The 27,632-nt window shown below is 45.8% G+C and overlaps 1 protein-coding gene across 3 annotated transcripts; it reads right to left on the bottom strand.

The window, feature by feature from the left end:
• Nucleotides 1–432: 432 nt before the first annotated feature.
• UBE2V1 (ubiquitin conjugating enzyme E2 V1) lies at nucleotides 433–25,638 on the bottom strand. Of its 3 annotated transcripts, none has more exons than XM_019726097.2 (4): nucleotides 25,514–25,638; nucleotides 12,398–12,546; nucleotides 3,207–3,332; nucleotides 433–1,999 (listed from the first exon to the last, which is right to left on the bottom strand). In XM_019726097.2, the coding sequence occupies exons 1-4, from the start codon at nucleotides 25,533–25,535 to the stop codon at nucleotides 1,853–1,855; spliced, it is 444 nt and encodes a 147-aa protein (XP_019581656.1). In that variant the 5' UTR covers nucleotides 25,536–25,638; the 3' UTR covers nucleotides 433–1,852. The 3 variants fall into 3 exon arrangements, with proteins under 3 accessions (XP_019581656.1, XP_019581657.1, XP_074173850.1); XM_019726098.2 differs by lacking the exon at nucleotides 25,514–25,638 and adding an exon at nucleotides 12,621–12,657; XM_074317749.1 differs by lacking the exons at nucleotides 12,398–12,546; nucleotides 25,514–25,638 and adding an exon at nucleotides 12,211–12,353.
• Between the last annotated feature and the right edge of the window lie 1,994 nt (nucleotides 25,639–27,632).

Here is a 27,632-nt window from a genome sequence, read left to right as displayed (position 1 = left end):
TTCAGTTTTGCCTCTTGGCCCGCAGAGCCTAAATATTTACTAACTTAGACCCTTTGTGGAAAATGTTTGCCAAGCCCGGCATGTGGATTGTCAATTGGAATCCCAAAGCATCTAAAACATTAAATCCTGTTCCTAAGTTACATGCCAAGAGGAAGAAGAGCACAGCTTCTTAAATATTAACGCACACTTTTTATTATATTAAAATCAGGCAATGGTCTGACAATAAAAAGGCTGCTTATGGAATACTGTCATGTTAAATTTTACTTACAGGATGTTAAATCCTTAGAACTAAGGTTTTCCCCAGAAAAAGATTAATGGAAACATGAATAGCTTTTCAGACTTGATAGTTGCTGCTTCCAAAGGTGGTTTTACACAAACACTAAATTAGAACAAAACAAAACCAAAAACCAAAAAAAAAAAAAAAAAAAAACCTTTTGGAACACAATGAATTGCTTTTATTTCGGTATGCATCCACGTCTCAGCATTTAGTGGTCCTGAACAGAAAAGTGGAAAAACGCAGCCATTTGCCAGGAAGTCAAAGCCCGCCACTTTCGGGGATCTGCCGTGCACACCGCGCTCTTTCTTAATCCCTGCTGAGAACCGTGAGGAGCAGCAGCATCAAAACCAAAGTGTGCACCGAATTCAAGGTTCTTTTTGTTCCAGTTGTCAGATTCCAAACTAGACCCAAATGGATTGCAAAGGTGACCAAATGAGAGCCCTGTTTAAAACTTCAATTTTAAAAAGCAAAAGCAATTACAGGAAAAGAAAACAACTCATTCAGAGGGATCATGTGTGCTTACAAGTGTCTTCTGCGGCCTTTCTCCAAGCTTAACTACCAAGGACTTTGAGAGCTGGCAGGTCTGAGTAACCCTGCTGACTGTTCTTTTCACCTTATCAAAACCTGAGCTAAAAAAATGCCTCAGCTGATGATGACAGCAGAGGATGGCAGGGCTGAGGACCCAGTATTCATTTCCTAGGCTGGCGGAGAGCAAATGAATGTGGTTCCAAAACTAAACAAGAGAGGTCAGAGACTCTTTCCAACCTTACCTGATGGTGATGGCTTCTGGCCAAAGCAAGGGAGTGTCATAGGAAGTGTCGGGTGGTAACGGTGCAAAAAGGGACTTGAGGAGGCAGAGGAAGGAGAAAGCAGCACCCCTCGATATAAAGGTGGGGGGGAGAAGATATGGGGAAAGCCCTGAATTCCTCACCAAAGGCCAATTTCAGAGGGGAGCAGAAGGGGTTACAATCTATGCTTTGGCCAAGGGTGGTGGTAGAGATTGGGGAGAAGACGATGGCTTGGAGGGGAGGGCATCATTTAAGACTTAAAAAAAGAAACCACGGGTGCACACGAAGCATCCCCACACCCAGTAGTCCCACAGGCTGTGACCTGAAACCTTCACAGCTACTCTAACAAGCCACCCCAAGCGGGAGGGCTGCTGCAGGCAGGGAGGGAGGCAGGGGGAGGGGAAGGCGGAGAAGGCAGAGACCCTAGGCCATGTCATGAGCAGCAAGGTGATTGTGTGATGTGTCTTTTCACAGTTGAGTTAGACGTGCCCCACCGGTTACGATGGGAATCAATGTAAATATACTTTCTTGATCCCAGAAGTTCAACTATGTGGACAGTGGTTACACTTGACAGGATGATTCGTTATAGCACAACTTATATATTTCAAATGAACAAAAATTAGTATCATTTACAGTATCTTAAGATAAACAACTGCCTTTCAATGGGAGCTTCCTTTCCAGTACTTTGAGGTCTACAAGACGTAGCTAGAAAATTTACTACTGTGGAAAATGAAGACTGCTTAAATTGAATGGGGGCAGGGGGAGGGCCTGTGGTTTTTCTTTTTGATTAATTGCTGTAACACTGTCCTTCAGGTGGCTGAGGGAGTTTCATATTTTCTTTAGACATCATTAGGCGCCGAAGCTCTTGCAGGACAACTTTGATGCTATATGAATTCTGCCATTTTGCTAGCACTGATATGGCTCTTGGGTCCACCTATAAAAAGGCAAAAGAAAACCAGTTACTGTCAGGCTCTCAAACAAAAGAATAGCTGTACGCTGGAGTTAAGCTACACTCCACACTTGAGTACATTGCATTTTTCAAGTTGAACACGCTGATCACACAATATCTGCCGTGCAGAACACCTGCAAGATTCCCTCCCACCAGTTTTTCCCTTTTTGTGTTCCAAACCCTCACTGTTTGGGAGAAGGATATTATTGATAAATAAAGGCCCATTTAGAGAAATGGCCCCGACACTTGGTGAGAATAAACCCAACGGGCTCTAAAACAATGACCTGCTCCTGGGCCGGGGGCTGCCGCTGCTCACTGCCTGTCCTTTCTCGACTCTACACCCAGGTGGTGGATGATAAAGGGCAGTGGGAAGAGCAAGGTCCAGTGACAAGGACCTGCCTCAGAGTCATACTGTCCCCGGTGAGCGCAGCGTTCCCTAGAAGACATTTCCCAAAGCGTGGGCTGAGCTCTGGGTTCAGGGCTTGAGCTGGGACTCGGACATAACATTCAACACTGAACGCACAGTCACGAGGCCCACCTCTTTTCAATTTTTTCCGAGTCTTCTGAATCTCTCAAAATAAAGGCTTAGCTCCCGTGATGCTAACATGTGTAACGTCCCTGTACATCTGCTGCTATCCCTTGGAAGACGAGAGCAGGCCTCAGAGGCTAAAGCCTTTGGCAAGCGACACGTGGAGGCAGACTCGATGCCCTTTGCTTTACTTTCATAGTATTTATTGTTGCCATCACTGCCTTCTAATGACAAGGGAGACTGGTTGCTGTTTATGGTAGTGAAAATAAGGTGAAAAAGCAAGGCCGGTAAAGGAAACAAATATGAACCACTGGTCCACAAATAAGGGCCATGAGATAAAAGCGTGAGCCTGGAGAGATCTTTCACCTCTGTGCCTCAGTGTCCCCATTTCTACCTCCGGGGGGAATGTCATGAGGACTAGTGAATTCACACCTCAAAGTGACCAGCGCAGCGCTGGCCCAGAGTAAGTGCCGCATGTGTGATGGGTAAGTACGACTGGGAAACAGCCCTTCCCCCCAACTGCACATGTTCGTACTGCAAAATGTTTTACCATCCAATAACCAAGGAACAGATGGAATTAGGCCCAAAGTGACCCTAATGTTAAAGTACAAAGCACAAAGCGTTTCTGAACCCCAAGGAACAAGAGCAGAGAAAACAACTTACCACTCCATTAGAACTATTAACTCCATTCATATTAATTTTTGTTACAAATCTTACAAAGGGGGGTGCTTCTGGGTATTTAGGTCCACATTCTATTTTAAGGCTGTATATTCGGTTTTCATAAATTGTCTGGGGAAAAAAAGGTACAGAGATGACAGGCAATTAGAAACAAAGAGTTAAAATCAGCAGACCTTCCGAAACCCCATTACCCCTGACTGCAGAACTGGTCCATCTGCTTCCATTACACAAATCTACCTGTTATTTGGCAAGTCAGCCGTAACCAGTGCCTACACTAATGTCTGTGAATTCTGGCCTTGGGGGGAATGAAAAGAAGACAGACAATTTAGAATCACTGAAGTCTTAAGTTAGTAAGTCCAAACAGATGGACTTGGTTTATGTTAATTGCTCTACTTTGCAGCCCTGTCCTATGCTCTGGGGAATAGTGTATAAGAGAATGCCTTCTCTATTCTGGGAAGCCACACTAAATGTCTATTCATGCCAGCATCATTGGCCGATGCATTAAATGCCACTACATCCAAAGCACAGAACAGGCAACTCTTTAGAGAACTTCAAACTTAAGCAGAAGGTAGGGGTGGGGCGCAGACACACAGCTGCCTTCCTACGTCATCATCACTTTGGGGCCATGCAGGAGATCTCAACGGGCAGGTACTGACCCCCCAGCTGTCTTCAGGATGACCTGAGAGATTACTGGCACTTAGCATGTGAAGCAGGGGTCCCAGGAAGCCAGGCCTGCATAAAAATGGTCTTCTTCAAACACCAACTGTGCCTATGTCAGGAAACACTGGAAAAGTCCCATCGTCCAGGCCAAAGAACTTCTCACTGTAACTTCTACCCAACGAACAGCAAAATGTGCTGCCCTTGGCAGGCCGTTCCTTCTGCCTAGAGTGCCCTTCCCCACTTGAACTACTACTGTACAACCTTTAAGACCCCATTGAGACATCACCTAGTCAAACACCCCCCAGTTCAAATATCACACAGGGCAGAAGGCTAATCCACAGCTTTCTGGGCTGTATGAAATCACATCATTATCATTTGTGTCTGAAGACCACACCGTGGTGAAGTCTCCTTGTCAGACTGGCACCCTCGAATGCAGGGGCCACCCTCCTGTGGGTCCCTCTCCTAGGCACCGTGCCCCTTCCTCTGCATGCTGCGCAAGTAACTGCTCCATATGAACAGCGACATCTAGCGGTGTTTGGGGAAAATAAATTACAGAGAATGTGATTGAAACACTTGAAAACACTGTGTCTGAATAGTGGCCTGTCCCTAATAAAAAAAAACGGGAACGTACCTTAAGATTCAGAAGGCATCCATAATATACCCAGAGAAACCTTCCACATCCATTTAACAGAGACCCCAAACTATATGACAAAACCAAAACTCAGCTCTGGATTTTCACCTACCCTCAACCTGCTCCTCCTCCTTTTGGCTTCCCTTGTAAATATGGCACCATAACTAGCAGTTAAAAAGCAAAAACCTAGCAGCCAGCCACGATTCCCTTACCCCCTATCTTCCAATCATCAAAAAATCTCGGCTTCTACCTCCAAGAGATCCCACACCCATCCACTTTCCTCCACCACTGCACCCCATCTGACTCACCCAAGTCTGCTTTCTCTCTTGCTCCCCTACAATCTGTTCTCCACACAGCATCCTAACTGATGTTTTAAATGAGGAAACTGTCCCTGGTGGCTTAACCCCTCCAATGGCCTCCTAGTGACCTGAGAAAGAAGTCCAAGTTCCTGGATTGGACCCTGTGCACCTCTGCTTTCCTCTTCTTTTATTCTTCTCCCTCCCCATCCCAGCCCTCTGGCTTCCTTACTACTCTCTCCATCTTGGAGGTCCCTTCACCAGCTGGTTCTGCTGCATCCTGCAGCTCTTTGGCTCAAGTGAACTTTCCTTTCACAAGTCCCCCTGATTCCCCCACCCTCATCTGAACACTGACACCCAGTCTCCTGTCAGGCCTCCCTCACCAAACACAGAACAAGGAGGGCAGGGGCCTCAACAGAATTGGTCCTCAACTGTTTGTTGAATGAATGAATGCTGCCCTTCATGCTTCTATAAAACGAACACCTTGCTGCCATTCGGGTGATTCCTCAGAGAAAAAAAAATTCACTCACTAAACGTAACAAGCAGGAAGCAAACAGAGACGTGACTTCCATACAGATTTATGGAAAATATTATCAAAGTTCTATCCTTAGTGCCTGGCAGTCTCCATCAGCAGCTACACACTAAGCATCTGTTGACTGCATGGATCCCAAATTCATCTCTGGGTGTGTCTTGCATTCATGCTCAATCGTTTAGTCACAATTCAGACAGAATGTCTTACATAAAAAGCCCTTGGGGGCATGGGCTCAAGCTAAAATCACAGTCTTTTAAAATACTTGATACCACATTTTGGAGGCTCTGATGCACCAATAAATCCATCGGCCGGTATGTTTTGTGGCTTATCAGTATTGGTAAGTTTTACTGATGTCTATTAACAAAGCGTCAAAATGGTTAAGAAAGTGGGCAGCGTATTAATAGGATTCTGACTGTAACAGAGATTCAGCCTTAACATTGCTCTTGACACCATAAAGTCTAATTTAAAAACATCCGTGCTATGACTAACTTCCCAAAATGAAAAGAAAAAAGAAATACTGAATTCTGACCACTGATGTGGAACTGGCCATTCACTGGAACACAGTGAAAAATGCTTCAGTCAAGTGAACACAGAGACCCCTGAAGGGTCGTGAAAAAGCCCAAAGCAAGGCTTCTGTGGAAAACAGGGTTCTGGTTTCGCCTTTTGTTTGCAAGTGTGGCAGGGACCTGCTAATAAGGTTTCTTGGAAGAAAGGAAATGTGTCTGAAGGAGAATTGCTAGAACATGCTGTCTCTGTAAGGAACACAGCTCTTAAGATTCATTATTTGATCACGAAACAAACACTTTCCACACTGTTGATGTGGCAATATGATTGGCAGTGCCTATCAAAACGCGAGGCAGGCATGCTCAGACCAGCAAGACCATTTCGAGGAATCTCCTACAGACAGACTCACACTTGTGCACAAAAAGGTGAAGCATTGTCTGCAACAGCAAAAATAACTGTAAACAATCTAAATGTCTACCTGCAAGGGACTGATTCAATAAATATGGCATATTCATAAAATCAGATACTTTGTAGCCTTTTCAAAGGCTGAGGCCCAGATGTACACACACACACACAGACAGACACAGACACAACTAAGACATAGCCTGGTGGTATAGCCAGCAAGTTGCAAAATATGTACAACCTATAAAAGCAGACAGATGCCTCCCTCCATTTCTGGGTATATTTAAGTGCACACAGGCTGGTTCTCCATGAGACACCATAGGCTCAGAGCCTAGAGATTAGAAACTTTTCCTGGACCTAAAAATATATATAGACAATCCCAGCCTAATCCTGAGGGAAAACATCAGGCCAATTCCAACAGAGAGAATTCTATAAAATACCTGACCAGTACTCCTCAAAACTGTCAAGGGCAAAAAAACAAGAAAAACCTGAAATTGTCACAGCCACAAGGAGCCCAGGATATGACGACAAAATATAATGTAGTATCTTGGGTATTCTGGAACAGAAAATAGACATAAGGTAAAAACTAAGAACACCTGAGTAAGTTATGGACTTTAGTTTAGTTAATAATAATATATCAATATTGGTTCACTGGTTTTTACAAATGTCCTTAACTAATAGAAGATGTTACCAGTAAGGGGAAGAGGGGGGTGCGTACGGCAACTTTCTATACTAATGTTGTAACTTTTCTGTAAAACTGAAAGTTTTATAAATTAAAATCTCTTTTTAAAATGTATGAGATATAAGGAAAAAGCTATTGGCTGCAAAAATATACAAAGAAAATTACAAAATCTAAATTAATGTATAAAACAGTGACATTAGGTCAACTAGCCAACTGCTACTTCATTCAAATCTTACGCAGTTATAGAAAACTTGTGTTTAATGTATATGTGGGCACATGGTGTTAGTATGGAGGGTGGGCGGGCTAACGTGAGACTGTGTAGCGCCTGAGACCTTCATGACTCAGGATGCTGACAGGTAGGTAGATGCAGAGAAAGAAGTGTGAGCCGGACATACTGAACTGCTACCCATGTGACTGGGGGGAAAGCGGGGATGCGGCCAAGGGATAAGCCAGGAAAAAGGGCACCATACTAGGCATTTTAACAGAGACTTGAATACGGGGAAGCGGTTACATCAGTGTCACTAGACTGAGCTAACACGGAGGTAATAACGGAGGGAACAGGTGGTGCCCCTTAAGGCTGGGGGAACCAAGGGAACAGGCCACAGTTTATCAGAGCTAGAGGCTCAGAGGAGAGGCCTTCGGAGCTGAACAAAGACCTCGGAGTGGGGGGGCTGCGAGGCCGGTGCTGGGAGTGCCCCCCAAAGGTTGGAGGCTGGAACCCACAGGCGATGCCAGAATGAAGGGTTCTTAACCAGAACAGTAAGCAAACAGGAAGGAGCGAGTCCCTTCGCCCTGCCTTTCAGGCTCTCTCCTGTGTCCTACGTGGAGGAACCTAACAGGAAGCCAGCGTACACAGGAGAACGGGATGCAGTCTGCAGAAGGCCAGCCCAGTACCCAAAGGGCAGAGCAAGGCGGCTGGGGCTTACTGGCCAGCACCTGCACACCCCTTTAGACAGTGACAAGACACCACCGCTCAGGGTATCCTTCTGAGTGAGCCACAGGACCCATCTCGAGGCCATATTAGTTATTCATTTCCCTTATTCAATCCTAGGGCCTCCGGAATATTCTATAATCTAAAGACTAAACTATCAAGTTAACCACACAATCCTAACATAAAATAAGAAGGAGAAAGAAAGGAGGCACTTGCTCCTTCCCATTTGCTTTGTTTCTGTCCGTGTCACCCCAGTAGGAGCCCCGCATCTTGGCAGCAAGAGCTGCCTCTGGTCTCGTTTCTGGTCCCAGCGCTCATCCAACCAGTCCCTCCAGCCTCTGCAGGGACCAGCCGCCGAGGGTGCTTCTCCTCCAGTGCTAGGTTCCGCTATCCCTAGCCACCTCCTGTCCTTCCAGCCCCGGGGGGGGGCGCCTACTGTTTTCTGTAGTTACCTTTTTTACTTTTTCAGTCCAAGGCCTACCCGATGAACTTCCTATATTAAATTATCGCTGTTGAAATACCTAGTATGGTTTCTTTTTTCCTGAATGATGCAAAGAGTTAAAGGGAACAACGTGAACGTCTTAATCTCCATACTCTGCATTGTTTGAAAATTTTTGAGAATATATTCATACATCAGACATGGAACTTGAAGCTTTTTAAAAAGAGAGGTCAACATGCACTGATACGGGAAGATGTCCATCATTTAAGTGAAGAAATAAAGCTGCACCATGTTATGCAGAGCCAGGTCTCTCATCTGGATCAAGGAGGACATGGATTTACGTTTGTGTCCCCACGGCAAGAGCCAGCAGACACGCCACACTCCACCTGACCAGTTTTCATTCTGTGGGGAGTATAATGAAACAGGGAAAGGATCGTTTTCCTTTTTACTTCACACACGCTTGTAATTACCTTTTGTTCTTATGCGTGTACACAGTGCTTTTGGACAAGTATGTGTATAAACACACACCCAGGCTCTCACCCACACAGAAAACACTCTTGGAGAAACCCAGAGGCATAACAGTGCTTCTCAACCAGGACGATTTCTGCCACCCGCTTCCCAGGGCGTGACAGGAATCAGGCACCATCTGGAGACATTTATGGTTGTCACAACTGGGGAAGGCAAGTAGAGACTAGGGACACTGCTAAACATCCCACAATGCACAGGACAACTCAACAACAAAGAATGATCCAGTCCAGTATGTCAGCAGTGCTGAGGCTGAGAAACCCAGCTCTATCTCTTGGCTATTGTCAGCACCTCTGCGGTTAGAATACTCCACATTTAATGCTGTGGACAGTCTGACACTTGCCAGGATTTTGCAAGGGCCATTTGGGTGAGAAGCTTTGCTTTTAGGTTTGGAGGATTTTCGTAAAGTAAAATAAAATAAAATAAAAAATAAAATAAGCACTCAAATAGCTAACACACACACACACACACACAATTCATATATAATTAAAGCATACTCAAAGAGTACAAAAAGATATATGGTCTCCTTTCCACCCTGGTCCCAGCTAGCCAGATCCCTTTTGAAGAAGGCAATCACCGTCGCCAATTTCTTTTATGTTCTGAGCATACAAAAGCACAAGTACACATGTGACCTCTTCCTCTTCCTTCCCTCCCGTGTGGCAGAATATTCTGTACACTGCTTTGCACCTCTCTTTTGTCACTTAGATATCATAGAGATCATTCCATTTCAGCACAAATAAATTTGTCTCATTCGTTTCAACGGCTTGACAGGACATATAACATGGTTGATTGAAAGACACTGAGGTGGTTTCCAATATTTTGCTACTATTGAAAACTCTGCATGAAGTACTTTTGTACATATAGGCTTTTGGGCAATATAGTCAAGAAAAGCTAAGTAAATTGGAGCAGAACTGCTAGATCATATGGTATTATACCTTTTAAATGTTGATGAATTTTCTTTTGAATAATACAATAACAAAAATCTAATAGGGAGATGGGTTACTCAAGTGCTCTATTGAGATGATGCTTTAATATTATAATTACGTGGCTCTCCCAAAGGCACGGCACACACCTTGTGTGCTCATCTTCAAACAGACGGTCACAGGGAACACCTTGAAGCACAAAGTTCTTTCCATGACTTTGCTTCTGACCTTGGGGAGCCAAGGCAATCAGAACCATCGGGGTAAAAGGCAGCAACAAGTATTGGTGAGGGCGCAGGAACATCGCAACCCTGATCTGATGCGTTGCTGCTGGTGGGAACGTAAAACGGAGCAGCTGCTTTGGAAAGCAGTTTGGGTAGTTCTTTAAAATGGTACACATAGAGTTACCCTACGATCCAACAATTCTACTCCTAGGTGGATACCTAAGAGAACTGAAAACTTATGTCCATACAAAAACCTGTACATAGCATTCATAGCAGCATTCTTCATAATAGGCAAAAAGTGGAAAAACATCCAAATGTCCATCAACCAATTAATGGATAAACAAAAAATGGTATATCCATATAATGGCATATTAGTCAGCCATAAAAATGTAAGTTCTATAACATGGACAAACCTTGAAAACATGCTAATTAAAAGCCAATCACAAAAGACCACATACTGAATGGTTCTATTTATATGAAATGTACAGAACGGGCACATTCATAGAGATGGAAAGTGAATTAGGGGTGAGGAGTGGGGGGCAGATTGGGAGTGACCGCCAAAGGGGACGGGCTGTCTTTCTGTGGTTTATTTCTGTTTTGAAATTAGTGATAGTTGTATAGTTCTGAGTATAATAAAACCACTGAACTGTACATTTTAAAAGTACATTCTACGGTAAGTGAATTGTACCTCAATAAAGGTGTAACTTTAAAAAGTATGTATGAAAAGCACCTCGCATACTGAAGTTACTCATTAAAACTCAGTGTTTAAGTGTGTAATTCGGTGGTATTTAGTGTATTTCCAACGTTGTGCACTGTTAATTTGTTAGAACCCAAAAACCAGTCTGTTGATTAACAAATCTACTGAACGAGAACTACCTCGTTCTGCATCATTTCCAGGTGTTCTGGAGAGTAAGGAGGAGGGAAGAATAGTTCCCATCCTCCAGAAACCTACACCACTCTTAGAAAGAGATGAAATGCAATGAAAGAAGCCATCACCACACAATGGACTTTTGGAGACAGCAAGAAAAATAATCTCCATGAAGAAATGAGCTTTCTAGATCAGGTTTTCCCCAGTACTTAACAGATTCAGAAAATCCTGGTTTTCATAGATTAAAAAAAGAAGAAGAAGAAAAAAAAATCAAGAAACGAGTAAAAACGGATTGAATATTTTTTAAGAACCCAAAAAACAAAACTACAGGGTCACAAAAATCACTCAAAAAGTAACATTAAATGGCGAAGCCAATCATTTACCCTAAGCGTTTATGACAGTCTAAGATGAACAGCAGACTGTCCTAACACTTTCAATGAGCATGACATTCTTTGTTGTTTCAGCCGGGGCCACGCTCCACGTGACTTTCCATCTCCCAGAGCTGGAGCAGAGCCTTGCGTGCAGTAAAAAGAATGAATGAACACCAGCATCCTTACGCACAAGCAGACACAGGAAAGGTCCAGCTACACTCAGGCGAACTCTCTTACTGCTGGTCTGGACAAAGTGTCACATTATAGGAATCTATTTCTTCATTCCTACACCAAATTACTACTTAATACTCTGGATAGTGCTATAATGAGAACAGAGGAAAACTCAAAGTATAAACAGGAGGGAGACTGCAGCCTCCCTAGAGCATAGTGGTTAAGAGCATAGGCTCTGGAGTCAGACCTGGTTTGGGAATTATCAGCCACGTGACTTTGGGCAAGTAACTTTACTTCTCTGAGTCTGTTTCCTCATCTGTAAAATGGACTGCAACTACACAATAGTAGCACCTAATAGAAGGTTCTTGTGAGAATTAAATGACATTTCTGGGAGTTTACTATGTGCCATAAAAAAAGGTTAGCTGGCATTGTGAAGACTGGGAACTCTCCCAAATCACGAAGCTCTCAAAGAGAGATCACTTTCCCTATCTCCACTGTCTTGGTGTTCACTGCAAAGGCTTCTGGGCCTCACCGTGCCTGGAGTAGACCAGAGCAGACCAGGCCGGCAATCACTGTTTATTGAATGGCCCAATGAATTAGGGTACAGATACATGGCAGAAGTGGGAACCACTGAATAAAAACCACAACCAGGAAGGTTTTCTGAAGTTCATTTGGACACTGTCTTCAGGAACGTTGGATATATCTGGAGCCTTGTTATTTGATAAGCCCAGGAGTTTGTTCTTAACTGCATCTGACGGTACAATTACCTCAAACCTCACTGTCTACATTGTCATGTAAATTCACACTATGAGTCTAAACAGGTTTTTGCTTACCATTTAGAGGGATTAAACAGCATCAGAGGAGGCTCAAATATATAAACTGAAACTGGTCAAAAAAGAATAGCCACATTTCAGAAACTATACCATTGGTGAGCTTTTCCGTGATAAGGCTACTACTTTGTAAAAAGGAGGCACAGTGAATTTAAGACAGTGACATTTATAGCCGTAGCTCGACGCTTACTCTTGGAGGCCCAATTATCATCCCTGTCCATCTTGTAAGTGTCATGTCTTCGTCATCTTCTAGACCCCAGCTAACTGTGCCATCTCCTACTCCTTTTTGGCCTTCTTCGAGTTCTTCCAACAGTCGGAAATTGCGAGGGACTTTTACTCCTAAAATAAATGGAAAGAAATTCAAGATACTAGCAACTGCAGGGGAACTCGTAAGCCTAGAGCGAGCTGCCCACCTGGGGATAAAGACGCCAACATGCAGGTAAGAGCTGGAAGCTGCTGTACCTCTGACTCGCGGCTTTCCAAGGTATCAGTACTGACCAGCACAACCAGAAGGAAGGGGCACACGGTTTTGTTACAGGTGACGTGACGACTGAACCAGAGCTAGATGACCAAACCTAGAAAGACACCCCACCCCATCCCCACGGCTTTGACAAACTTCATAAAGGTTTGCACGGAGAAATGTTGATTAATTGGGGTCCACCAGTGTTAGATGAAAGCCATCACTATCGAGTGCTGACAGAAGGGAAGAAGGTATTTCTTTTGTTTTGGTCTCAGTACACATTTCTGAGGCGAAGAGTGTGCTCATTTGTTGGAATGACTCTCAAACTACCTCAGGAGGAAGCGTCACCCTGGCACATCAAATGACAACAATGTCCCCTTGATCAACAAAGAGTCAACTGAAGGTGCAAGGATCACGTTTTCAATTATTTAAGCCATAGTTTCTCTGTCAACCTGTGAAAAAGAGGGTGGAGCCAGTTCTCTGGTTTACTTGTTCCCAAAACTCCCAAAGCCTGACAAGCAGCTCTCGGAAGCAAGTACACAAACAAACATATGTCAAGGTTCCGGTCATTATCCCCTCAGCAGAGTTCAGGCTGAGTCTTGAGCCGCTCCTGGGTGTCTTCCAGAACAGAGCCCAGGTACTGAGGCCAGACAGGGAAGAGGCTGTGGGAGGGTGCAGAGCGATGTCCTCGGGTGGCTCTCCCAACCAGTCCTGCTTACCTCTCCCGCCTCCCCACACCCCCTGGCATTTGGACTATTTCCTCTGGATAAAACTCAGGATCCAGGCAAGTTATGAGCTTTCTGTGCCTTAAATGCTGAGCCCCCCACTGGCTAGATTCTCAGAGGCAAGTAGCCCGTAACACATGACTGCGAAGAAAGACCCATTGGAGGGGCTCAGGACCGCAGAAGGTGTTCCCAGCATAACTTAGTACTTCCCAAAGTGTGGGACACACGCTACTATTCAATTTAAATAAATATCTGAGTATCTACTATATACAGGCACTGTTCTAGGCACTGGGGAACAAGCAGTAAACAAAACAAAAATGCCTGCCCTCATGGAGCTTACATTCTAGTGGAGCACATATATTAATAATTGACCACATAAATACGCAAAGCATGTAGGATGACAGATGGTGGTGTGCTGGAGCACGCAGTAATGGGGGGAGGAGTTACATTCTAAACAGGGTGATCAAGGAAAGCCTTAGTGCCATCAGGTGTCATGACTCAAGACCCAAAGATGGGGGAGCATGGCTTACGGATAGCTGAGGGGAAAGGCTTCCAGGCAGAGGAAACAGCAAGTGCAAAAGCCCTGAAGTAGGACCTCGCCCCACAGTGTCAAAGAACAGCAGAGATGTCCATTTAGCTGAGTAGCAAATTAAGGCCGCCAACTGTTATTGAGCGACACAAAAAGGCACTGGCGTCCTAAACAGAGGACCGACAGGCTCTAACTTGCTTTTAACAGGATCCCTCTGACTGCAGTGGAAGAACACAGTGAAGGGAGCCAGGGCAGAAACAGTTAGGAGGCTACTGCAATAATCCTAGCAAAAGACAATACTGGTGTGGACCAGGGTGATGGCAGTGAGGGGGTGAGAAGTAGCACAATTCCAGATATTTAGAGATCTGACCTGGTAAGATTTGCTGTCAGGTTGCCTAAGAAGCGTGAGAGAAAGAAGAGTCAACTATGGCTCCCAGGCTTTTGGTCTAAGCAGCCAGAAGGACAGAGTTGCTAGTGGTGCGTTAGGTGATTTTAGCTGGTCCATGAGTGAATGCTGATTTTACAGTCACATATTTACTTTTAGGAATAACTTATTTAAGGCAAGTAAAGGTACTAACTTCCCAGTTATGATGATATTAAAATTTTCCTTTTAAAATAAATAGTAAGCAAGAGAGTCAGTTGATTGAAGAAAAACATCAAACAGCACAGTGAAAAACCAGAAAGCGTACTTGAATGGCTTGTGCGGGAAACACTGACATTTTTCATCCATAGAACAGCCAACTGGAGTATTCACCTATCCTGGATTAAGCCTCCTCCAGCAAACACAAAAGTGAAGGATGTCTGTGACATCATAAGCAAAAGGCCAGACAATACATCTTTTGTTCAGAAAGAGTTAAATCTAAATCTTTAATAATCTGAATGAACTTGATTTAGGGGGGAAGAAATCACTGCATTTCTATTGCTATTACTAATAAAAATGAAGAGCACAGAATCATACTGATAGGAAGAAAGATAAATATCTGGGGTACTTGTTCACAGATGGTGTAATGGGCTGCATTGTGTCCCCTCAAATTCCTGTTGAAGCCCTAACTCCCAGGACCCCAGTATATGGAAACGGTGCCTTTAGAGGGGTGATTAAGTTAGTGAGGCCGTTAGGATGGGTCCCTATCCAATTTGACTGATGTTTTCACAAGAAGTGGATGTTTATACGCCCAGAGACAACAGGGACGCACACTTGCATGGAGTAACGACCAGGTGAGAACAATGAGAAGGCCACTACCACCGTGTTTCCCCGAAAATAAGCCCTAGCCGGACAATCGGCTCTAATGCATTTTTTGGAGCTAAAATTAATATAAGATCCTGTCTTATTTTACTAGAATATAAGAACGGGTCTTATATAATAGACTATAAGACCGGGTCTTATATTAAGTTTTGCTCCAAAAGATGCATTAGAGCTGATTGTCCGGCTAGGTCTTATTTTCGGGGAAACACGGTAACACCGCAGGCTACAAAGCCAGAGGCATTTGCTTAGAGCAAATACTGTGACAGAACAGGTGACCAAACTTCTTATAGGCCTGGATAGGTAGGAAACAGAAGGAATGTTAAGGGATTTAAGGCAGCATGTATTAATTTGAATGACTGTGGTGGCAGCTGCCATTTTTACAATGTGACATAAAAACACCTGGCTTTCACAAGGCAGGCTTCAGATAAATATTTGCTGAAAAATAAAACAAAACTGAGCAAAGGATAAAAAGGTATGCACACTCCATTTTATAAAAGATGGAGTCTTTTATACAGTCAACCCATGCTTCTGTGTATGTGTATGCTCACATAAATGACATCTATACCTTTTATATCACGAAGAAGACAGCTGGTCTACTACTCCATTTTAAAAAGGCTGGTCAGGGTAATGGCTAAGTTAGCGTCCACCAATAAGAATCAGAGTATAGCCTACTTTAGAGGAAATTCTTTACTCCCTCAGCACAGGGATAAGAGCAGACTTGGCATCGAGTCCCAGCTCCACAACTTTCTAGCAATTTAGTTGTGGCCTATGCAAGTTACCTTGAGCCTCAGCAAAGCAGGGATCCCAGGACTCCCTGCCTCTGCAGGTGGCAGGAAGAATGAATGAGGTAAAACCTGTCAAGCGCCTGGTGTAATTGCCTGGCACAGAGTACTGAATCGCCTTCATCAGCACATTGTATAATATTATCCATCACAGAATAAGAACAAAAACACCCTCACTTGACCCCATGTCCTCTCTAGCTACCATCTCGTTTCTTTGTTCCTTCTTAGCAAAAAACCTCAAAAGGGCTGTCTAGACTCCCTGTCTGCAATTCACCTTACCTGCCCCTACTCCAATTAGGCATTTCCACCTAGTCACTCAACAAAACTGTTGTCAGGGCACCAAGCGGCACCCTCTAGCCAAATCCTGGGGGCAATTATCAGCCCCCACCCCGAGTGCCTGGAACTCTCAGCAGGACCTGCTTTACTCCCTCCTTTAATTCTTTCTTCCCTTGGCCTCAGGTTCTCCTCTGGGCCTCACCTCCCTGACCTCCCGACACTGGCTGCTGGTCCTAAGGGCATAGCCCAGCGGCCTCCGATGTTCTCTGTCTACTCTACTCCCCAAGTGGTTTTATCCAGACCAAGGAAGCTGTCCAACTGACATTTACCCACTCACTCCTCAATCTCAGTATAGGGCTCATTTACCAGATTGCTCTGGTCAAACATCTTGGAGTCATAATAAGTCTTTCCCTTACATCCCATATCCAAACCATTTCCAAATACAGCCCACATATGATCCTCTTCACCATCCCCACTGTGATCCTGTAGTCTCTGCCACCTCAGCGTCCTACCTGGTTTCTTAGCCTACCCGGTCTCTATCTAGTCTATTCTCCACAGTGAGCCTTTTAGAGACCAGTTAGATCCATCACTCTCCTGCTTAAAGCCTCGCCACTGGCCTCCCCTGGCAATGAGCATATATCCAAACCCTTTACCTTGCCTACAGAGACACACCTGCTTCTGGAACATTTCCTGCCACCCTTTCCCTTGCTCCCTCACCCTCTTTCAGCCATGCCATCCTTCTTGAAGTTCCTGAGTAGGTAACCTGACTTTTGGCCTTCGTGCTTGCAGTTCCCTCACACCAGAATTCTGTCCGGAGCTGCAAATGGCTGGCTGGCTCCCTTATCTTGCTTTACTTTTCTTCACAATACTCATCACCACTTGATATTTTAAACATATTTATTTTCACTTCATTTGTTTTTCCTCTTCTGTCTCTCCCATCTGACCATAAACTCCATGAGGGTAAAACTTTTTTTTTGTTCTCTGCTGAACTTTCAGCATCTCAAAGCGTGCATTCCCAGAGCAAGCATTCAAATGCTTGTTGAATGAATGAATGGGTGGCTAGGTGTTAGCTGGGGATATTATTTCAGAATGAATATTGCGCAATGTCATAAAATTCTAAACTCTGGTTTATTTCTGAAAATATAGCAGGGAAACATTCATAGTCCTATTAAAATGAAATCTGATATTATAAAGATCATCAAAGGGGCTTAGAATAGGCTTTATATAGCCCAAGGAAAGTTATACATGAAAATTTGAATATAATGATCCTAAGACGCAGAAACCTTAAACTAGAAGCCAGGCAGTCTGCAGAGTTTCTCTCAGAACCCTCCCGCCCCCACGTACCTTTCCCCTCACACAATGTCTGTACTGCACTTTTTTCTTTAAGTTTTATTTTCTTCCCTTTTCATTGTCTGACTCACTCTCTGAGCTTCTCAAGTTCGAGCTGTGACTCATTCAATCCTGTAAGCCCAGAATCTGGTATGTTGCCTGGCATATAATGGTCCTCAATACTCAATTACTGTTTCCTGATTGAACAGAATCTCTTCCGTTCCTACTGTAAACTCTAATATGGTCTACTGTGGCCAAAAGGTTGGACACTGACCATGTAATCGAGATACCGAAGGCTTTCTATTTTGAGATAACTACAATTTGATAACTAGTTTATTTTTATTTTTAAATGAAGTGTGATTGAGACTTTTAGGGTAAGTTTTTTGTTTTTTTTTTAATGAGGGAAAAATGGGTCTTTTAATGAGGGAAAAACCATACAAGTCAAACGATTTTCACTACAAAAGGAACTTGGTTTCATAAAATACATACGAAAGCATGCTACTGATATTCCAAACCATTTAGAAACTGCATACATGGTGAATACATCAATATTTTCTAAACACCCAACCACGTTCTAGTTCTAGAACTTTAGGGGCTACTCCAAGGGACAGAAATCCAAATATTGGTGGAGTTCAGAGATCCTGTAGACCTTGTGAGTGCTATGTCAAAAGTGAGGACTTCATCCCATCCCAAATAGAGAGTATAAGCTTAGTTATGATATATTAGCTTAACAAGAGATGTCAGTGAATATATTAGAAAATTAAATCCATATATGCCCCAAATACAGAAGCACAGAAGATCAAACAAAACAAAACAAAAAACCACTCAAGAATACGCTAACATATTTTTCTTCCTACATCGCTTTGATCCACTGAATCAACCTAAGTTTTAAGATTCCTAATATTCCTGTGCGAATCTGACTCCTAAAAGGCAGCTGGAGAAACGGCTTCAAGTGACAATACTGAGGCACTAAAAATGGACTCTGATTGATCTTAATAGACTGAAACCACTAAAAAGTTAACTATGAAAATATTAAGATAACTTCACAAAGGTGCTAAAATATCACAGTAATCCAAGATTTCTTTTTCTCCAAAAGAAAACATTTGTTCCTGTTACTTTAGAATTCTTTCCAGAAGGATTTTTCCTGGATCTCTGTCAGTATCAAAAGTCAACCAGTTATTCTCTTGGCTAAATATAAACTGAAAAGCCAGCAGCTGCAGGATATTACAAAGAAAATATGACAAGGAGGTTGAAAAAGCACAAATATTTGATAGGGTTTTACACCAGGTCATAGTAAAACGTTTAATGCAGTCATCTGAAACACAGCAACAGATTAAGATATTGGGGTACAAAAAGGATTCTGAAGCCCTTTAAAACATCTTTTGGGAAAATCATGACCACAAAGCAGCAGCTATTACAGTATGCCCATCTTTGGAAAACCCTAGCGTGGCCTGGGTTTTGACTGAAAATGGCAGAGCCTCACACGTTTCTCCTGAAAAGCCACTACTTAAAACTGGTCTGGTTGCCCATTCAGGGAAGAAAGTGAATTGAGCTAGGAAGGTCTGGTTGGAAAGTAAGGAGTCCTGGAAGGTGATGTACCTGGATTCAGTGTTTCTGAAGAGTGGATATAAAGTCAGGAGAAAGCGGCTTATTTCTGAGCAACTGGCAAGTGCAGTCTGGCTGCCTAGTTAATGCCCACCCAGGAGCACATTTTTTCTCTCCTTCTCTACAAGTAAGGTTCTCCAAGGAAGGTCCCCAGACCTGCAGTCTACACAGCACCTGGGGACTTGCTAGAAATGCAAATTCTCAGTTAGCACCACGGAACTACTGAATCTGCTCCTCTGAGGGTGGGTCCCAGCAAGCTGACACTTTCCAGGTGACTCTCCTGAGGCACACTAGTTTGAGAACCCCTGACCTAGGGGAAGAAACACTGGTAATCTATCATTCTTTTCAGTCCAGACAATGTGACAACAAACAGCTGGTGACAAAATGCAAGACCGTGTTTCTTGCTGCTAAGGAGATCAGGGCCAAAGGACAGATTTTTCTCTGACGGGTGGAGACAAAGAACAACATATGGGAAGTGTGTCAGGACAGTCAGGGACGAAAAGCCCAGAGTTCACTCTATGCCAAAGTCCCTTTATAAAGACCAACTCATCAGGACAAGAGCTTTCCTTTTTGAAAGGCTGAACAGCCTCTTTTGTTTCTCCAAAATATGTCAAATTTATATATTTGGCTACATCAAGGTGAGACATGGATTAATTCACTGCAACTTCAATTATTTATTGAGCACCTACTACATGTTGGGGGTGATGCTGGGGGCCAGGGACACAGCAGAGAACAAGGCCGAATCCTGCCCCAGAGGAAAGGCACAGGAAATATGCAAGAAAACAAACAAAACTTCAGATGACGTTGAGCGCTTTAGAGAACAGAACAGAGTTGTGACAATGACTGAGGAGACTATTGAATGGGGGGTCGGGCCAGGCCTTCCTGGAGAGCTGAGATGTGAAGAGCAAGAAGCAGACAGTCATGTGAAGATACGGGGCCAGAGCACTCACTTCCCAGAAAAGGGAGAGCCAGGGCAGAGGCTGTGTATAAATGTCACTTGAGGGCAGGGAACAGGCCAGACCAAGACAACAGAAGGCCCAGGGGGCCACGGAAAAGAGACTGATTTTATTCTAAGTACAATGGGAAGGGCTTTCCCAGGCGTGGCAGTGTCTGTTTTATGTCTGTCAGAGACCATTCTGCCTTCTCTATGGAGAAGGGACTGGAAAGGGCAAGACTGGAAGGAGGCTTTTGCAGTCTTCTAGACAAGAGAAAGATGGCTCTGGTTGGACCAGAATGACGATACTGGAGATGGAGAAGGGGAGCTTTTGCCTGTTTTGCAGTTACACCTACTGGACTCGTGATGGGGTGAATGTGAGGATGAGGAGAGAATCCTCACCATGAAAGAACTGATCAGCCGAGGCAGACGTGTCGACAGACCTGCCAGTGGCTGAAGGAACCTGAGCTGCCGAGCTGAAGAACAGGCAGTGGGGGCTGGAAGAATGACAGTACGGCCAAGACTGTGTGTCCCGGAGCAGAAGGGTCCTGGTTCTGAGCCCGGGCTCTGGGCCTCAGGCGAGTCATTTCTTCTCTCGGGCCTCAGTTTCCTCACCTTCATAATAGGTACCTGCTTGCTTCAAAGGGTTGCTCTGAGAAATGAGATAATGCATTTACTACAGCGTCTAGCACACAGTAAGCCATAGGAAGTGCAGCTTAAAAAGAAGTCTAAAGGGCTTGTGTGTGAATGAAGACAAGCACCTACTCTGTACATGGCATGAGGGGGTCCCAAGCCCACTGAGTATGAGTTGCTGAGTGTAAGGGAGAAACAAGCAAGAGCTTTCTTAAAAACGGACTTCACATTACTCGGAAGGGGAGACAAAGGGGCCAGGGACACCATAAACAGGGTTCCTGCTACAGAAGGCAGGAACCTTTCTCTCATCAAGCCCTTTCTCTCATCAAGAATAAACTGCTCCTTGGGCGGCCGGATGGCTCAGCTGGTTAGAGCACGAGCTCTCAACAACAAGGTTGCCGGTTCAATTCCCGCATGGGATGGTGGGCTGCGCCCCCTGCAACTAAAGACTGAAAACAGCGACTAGACTTGGAGCTGAGCTGTGGCCTCCACAACTAGATCGAAGGACAACGACTTGGAGCTGATGGGCCCTGGAGAAACATACTGTTCCCCAATATTCCCCAATAAAATTTAAAAAAAAAGAAAAACAAAGCGAAATTACAAACTTAAAAAAAAATAATAATAACCGCTCCAAGGCCTAGGAAGAACATATGCCAAGAGCCATGCCTTTCCATTCCCTTCCTAAGGTACCTAAGGTACTAGAGCAGGTTGGGGAGGGAACTGGAGTCCAAACCCCCGGGCGCTAGTCTGAGTGCCCCCACTTCTCAACCAGCCACAGTAATCCCGTGGGGCCAATCCTTCCATGGTTAGCTCACTGGGTTGTGGAGAGGTGGATGAGATGACGTTAACGGGTAAGTCAATGACATGGTATAAATCACTATATATAATAAAGTAATAGTGTTAAAATATTTACTTCACCAACGTACTGCACTGGGGTCTTTCAGAATTAAACAGGATTCCATTTTGTATTCCACTTTTATTGAATTACTGTAGAGCTACATTTCAGGTGAAAGAGAGAGGGAGGAAGAAAGAGAATGTGGTGGGGGGAAGAGGGTGGTTTTAAAATTATCGTGAAGGGGCAAATCATGATCACCAACATTAACCCTGGCAATCCCTACAGAGAGCAATAGGCTGTAGGCGCCCCACAAAGCACCTCGCCTCCATCACTGGGCAGGTGGCTGTTTCGTCAGCTGAGCACTGTCTGAAGCAGTTCTCCTGAATGCAAGGCTCACGTCGTACAAAAGGCACTCAGCTACAACCGGCACAACAAGATGCTCACAGTGACACACGCGGGAATGAGACCAAGTACGAGACTCCAGGTTCTCATCTCCCATCTCCACCTCTCTCTGGGGAACACCCTTGAGTGGAATGGAAGACTACGTAACCTCCACTGCCCATATGGCTAAATTTGCCTAAGCTGAGTGTGTGTATGAGGCCACTCCAATGCATGCAAATTTAAAACCATGCCCAACCAGGGCTTACCCTGCTGGCACTTGGTTTCTGGTTCTCTGTTAGGGAAATCTGTGGGATGCTGGGTGAGAAGAAGGACCTGGCAGCCAAGAGCCACTGTGTGAGGTCCTACAATCCTGGACAAGGCAGGAGAAAGTCAACTGTCACAGCATGGGCATCTGGGGGGATTCTAGTGGGCTCTTCCCATTTCAACCCTCTCGGATCTATGCAGAAATCACACCTTGCAGACCAAGAGAGGTAGAAAGGTGCTGAAGCCAAGTGTGAAAGCAGTGACCATAAAATACTAAGTTCAGCCTTTATAGGAACTCAAAGGCTTCACAGCTGTTTCCTGGCAACCAGGGGCAGATTAATGGAGAGGGTGGTTCTAAACCTGACTAAGAAAGGCCTCGGGGCCGACCACATCGCAAAGACTTCTCAGGGTTAGAAAGCAGGGGCCTGTACACTCATTTCAGTTGAACCCAATTAAGATCTTTCTGCTTCCACTCTTAGCACTCTACACTCTTTTCACTGCCTGGGGGTACAGGCCAGATCTTGTCATTCCCCTCTGTTTAAGACCATTCATTCATTCATTCAACAAATATTTACTGAATGCTTACTTCAAACCAGACATTTGCTTAATGGTTTCCCCTTACATTGAATAAAATCCAAAGCCCTGTCTCCAACTCATCATCCTTAACAGCCTCCCTTGCACACTAAGGCCTTTCTTTTGTTCATTCAATATGCTAAGCTTGGCCCTGCCAGTGCCTTTGCATTCACTGTCTCCCCCTCTCCTGCCTGTGACACAGGCTTGGCTCCTTCCGTCAGTTCAAAGCCCCATGTCAGAGAAGGCGTCCCTGACCACCTCTCCAGATCATTGATCACATCAGTTTCCTTCATAGCATTTACTGCTATCTGAAATTCTCTTCTTTACTCCTTTCACAGGCTTCTACCTGACCAGAAGCTCAAGGACAGGGCTTTGTCCATCTTGTTCACTGGTCACCATGGGACATAGCAGGCCCTCAGTAAGTATCAGTTGAATAAACAAAGCAGTTTGGGGAAGCCTGTTTTAGGGCACCTCAAAGCCTGTTCCATGTTATCTAAACCATGCCAAGTGCTCTTGTATTCCACTAGCCAGGAGCTGACATTGCTTTATCTGACCACCATTGCATTTATGAAGCACTCTTCAGTTGGCAGGGCCTCAGGAAGTTAGAATTCAGTAGCAGTTAAACCGGATGGTAGGTAGCCAATCTCAAGTGACTGACAACAGGGCTTAGTTGCAATACCAGCGTAAGGCTGGCTGCTATGGGTACACTGTGGTCCCCCAACCCCCCACCCCCACCCCAGGTCATAGCAACCTGGCAGAGGTGTTACTCCGGTGAGAAATTCCCCACAGCAGTCTGGCCTGACTCAGCCTCTCTCTTCTGAGTGTCTATGGCAGTATCTTGGTAAATGAATTGACTCGGCACTGTTCCAACTGAAACCAAAGTCTAGGAAAAGCACGTGTGGTCTCCTCTATCCTCCAGGAAGATCCTGCTGCTTTCAGTGTAAAAGGCAGCGGTGGTAGGTCACTTCTGTTAGATCCCCTACATCCATTTCCTTCCATTCCCACCCAATTATCAGGCAAGAATGGCTCCTTGGGATACTGGAGGAGCAACATCCTGGAAAGACATGGATTTTCTCACCCTGTTCACTTTATGTCAACAGCCTTCGATAGCCAGAGGACTTCAGTACCCAGGCTAGTAGCCCTGTTACTTCCTCCACCAGAGCTCAGCCATTATCACCCCGTCTGGGGGGACCTTTTTGACCAACTTTACTGCCAAAGGCCTCAGGGTATAGCTTCGTCACCAAAGGGGGAAACTGTAACCCCCAAATGCTGCACTTCCAGAATCTGACTCTCTCGCCTCTTCAGCCCCTCTGGAGGACCTTCCCCAGCCAACCTTCCCCTGCCTCCTCAAGAAGGCCACCTGAGTCTGTCCCCTCATGTCCAGCTGCAGGATAAGTTTCAAACAGACCTTTCAGGATTTGATCCTCAGGCCCATCTTAAGAGTATAGAGCAGGGAATCCAGTCTCAAAATAAGTGCTGCTTCCCTTAACCTACTAGGGACTGGACGAACGCCCCCTCCCCCAAGGTGTGCTCCTCATTCTCTCTTGCCCATCCTGGAGAAGTGGGGCTTTACTCCGCGTTCCTTCCCCAAGCAGTCACCCAAGAATTCCCACTGCATTTGTTCCTCTCCCCATACCCATCCAGCCAATGGGGAACTTCTGAGCTGAACCCACATATCACATTAACAATATCCAAAGGACTGGAAGGGAGTGACAGATTCCATAAAACAGACACTGCTAGGGTATGCTTCCCTCACCCAATAAAGGAGATTTTTCTTCTTTAAAGGAAACCTCTCTGAAACCCGACCTTTTCCCCCTCTCATCCACTGCATGGGGCTTCCCTCGGTTGACTCCCCTCTCCCCCACCAAACACCTCCAGGGCTCCCAATTCACCTGTTCTTCACCCAATATCGCAAGTTTCCACCAATTGCACCATCGGAGCCTGCCTCCTAAAGCCTAACGTCTGTGTCCTCAAATAGGGACTGGTAATGACGGCATCATTTCAAGATCGGCTGCCCCAACCAGCACCCTCAGGAACCTGAGAGATCCTTTCCCCCTTCTCACTTATTGTGTGGCGATGCCCTTACTCCCCGCAGACGTAGCCACCCAAGACTCCCCTTTTCTAATCAACACAGAGATTTCCTCAGCTAAACTCATCCCCAAAACTAACGCAGGAGCCGTCCCCTTAGCCAATGGGGGATCCTCTCAGTCATTCCTCAGGATCCCGTTTCCTCCTCCCATCCGTCCTGACGGGCTTCTCTGAAGCCCCGCCAAACGAACATCCCAAGGCTTCCCCCCGCCACCCGGACGAACAGCATCCAGAAAAGGATTTCCATAAGCCTTAGGGCGCCTCCTCCTCCTCTACGGAACCCCTCGATCTCCACCAAAGAGCCGCCAGCCCCGATCTCCTCAGGAGTGCCTCTGGGCGCTCCCCTCGCCCGCTCCCGCCGCTCAGCAGCGCCGCGGGGCCCGTCCCTTCCTCCCTGTGGGGCCCTCACGCCGCCCGGGGGAGCTTCTGGGCCTCGCCGCGCCGCCCACAGGCCCCTCAGGCCCCCGCCCGTGCTTCCGGCCGCCGCCTGCTCCTCCTCCCACTCAGGCCGGCCGGGTAGCCGCCGCGGAGCCTGGCGGACAGAGGCAGCGCTGAGGCCCTAGTCCCGCTGCAAGGGCCTTTGCGGGTCCCCGACCCCCGGCCCGAGCCCGCGTTCCTTCGGCCGGCAGGGCCCGGCGCCCCCGCTCACCCGAGCCCGTGGTGGCTGCCATCTTGCGTCGCTATCGCTCGAAGGCCGGCCCCTTCTTCACCCCCCACCCGTCCTTGGGCCCTTCTGCGCAAGCGTGCGCGCAGGCGCAGACGTCATCGCTGACGCCTGCCGCGGACCACGCGATCCGATGCTGGGAAGGTTTTTTTTCTGCCTTTATAGAGAGAGGAAATATTTGCTTGCGCCAGGGCCCGGCTATCTGCAAGTCCCTCCGGGCTTGGGTGCGAAGGAGGTATTGAGATGCTTGGTGAGAAGGGCAGGGGTGATCAGACTTGGGAGGGCGAGATTGTGAGAGAAAGAGAAGAAAAGACAGTTGTAAACAAGCGCCTATTTCGTTTCGAGCATTTTCCTATCTAGTTGGACCCTCACCACATCCCTACCAGGTCGAGATTAATATGAAAATCGAAGCTGAGCCGGGTTAAGCCATTTATCTAAATTCAGCTGTTAAGTGGCTAAGGCCGAATCTGAACCCAGGCCTGATCGTCTTGCTTCCAGGGTTGATGCTCCTGGGCCAGAGGAGGCTTGTAACCGGGCAACTAAATAATTTGGGGCATTAGAATGGCAGGAAAAGCATTCACTCATTTACACATCGATCAATTTGTTCCTCCAAACACTTAACTAAGCATCTACTATGGGCCAGGTGCTGTACTAGGTGCTGGGGACGGATATACATCCCTGAAGAAGCAAGTCCCTCCTCTTACGGGCTTACATTCTAGCCGGAGACAGAGAGCAAGTAAACTAATAGGAAAGAACATAATTATGATAGGATAGAGAGTAAGCCAGGGAAGGCACAGCAGAGGGTGGTCAGGGAGAGACTCCTAAGGTGGTCACATTTTAATGGAGACCTGAAGGATGTGAAAGAGGTAGAGGAAACTGTTTATAGGTCCTAGTGACATATATTTGCAGATACATGTTCAATGCAAGAAGCAACTCCCCCTTTACCACAGATGGTCTGAGAAGCCCTTATATGGATGTGGAAACAGGCTGTGAGACGTAAAGGAACTGCTTCAAGGTCACACAGCTAAACGCTGGCAGAGGAAGGACCAGAACTTCAGTACCGAGGAACAAGAAAGCCGGAAGCCCTTACTCAGCACATCCAAGTCATCACCTTGTTCTGACAGCCATGCTTCCTGAGCATTTCTCAACTCCATCCACTGTTCTTCCTTGGGATAGGCTGTCCTTGTCTCCTCCCACTGGATGACCCCAGCAGCCTTCATTCTTGACCCCATGATCCCTGCTCCACATGACAGCCAGAGTCTGCTCCAAAACCCATCAGGGAAAACTTCTCAGTAGCTTCCCACTACCTTGGGATAAGAATACAGACTACAAACTGAGTGGCCATAGAATGATCATCCAACACGGACACTCGTCAGACTGAACGTGGGCCTAATATAATCTTGTCAGGGAAGCAAGCAGAAACGAGGACTCTCCAGGGCAAACCAGGAGGGATGGCCACCCTACCACAAGGCCCTGCACCTCGGGCTGGGACTAGGATGGGGCCAGGAAGGAGTCTAAGGAACCAAATTTAAGGAGGCTTTCACCCTGTGCCTCCCTAAAAGGTATACCCTCAACTTTCACTCCTCCATGGCACTACCTGCGCTTCAGACTTGCTGTATCTCTCCAGTTACACTGGCCCTTTTCAAGGCCTCTGGAACACAAGTCCTCTCCCTCCTCAGGGCCTTTGACTGGACTGTTCTGCTCCTCTGTGCTCACATCCAGCATCGCCCTCTTAGGGAAGCTTTTCCTGATTTTGCCATCCAGATCAAATTCAGCCGTAATCGATTTGCAAAGTGTCAAGTGTGTCTCCTTCCCAGCACTGGCCACAGGCAAGCATCTTGACATTCCATGTATCACATCATTCCAGTTTACCTTGAAGACAATGGAAAATATTTGCCCTGATCTTTGGGTCACTGTAAAGCATCAGGTAGCAGGTGGGAAGCGTTTGGTCTCCTAAGGTGGACTCACCTCTACAGTGAAATTTTCTGGGTTTGAATCCTCCACCACTCACTTTGCTGTGTGACTTCAGGCAAGAGACTTGAACCCCTCCTGGCATTAGTTTCCCCTTCTGAAAAAAGGATAGTATCAACCTCATAGGGTTGTT

This window comes from Rhinolophus sinicus, linkage group LG13 (assembly GCF_036562045.2).
Source record: "Rhinolophus sinicus isolate RSC01 linkage group LG13, ASM3656204v1, whole genome shotgun sequence".
NCBI classification, from domain to species: Eukaryota; Metazoa; Chordata; class Mammalia; order Chiroptera; family Rhinolophidae; genus Rhinolophus; species Rhinolophus sinicus.
This window is presented reverse-complemented; position numbering and strand designations above follow the sequence as displayed.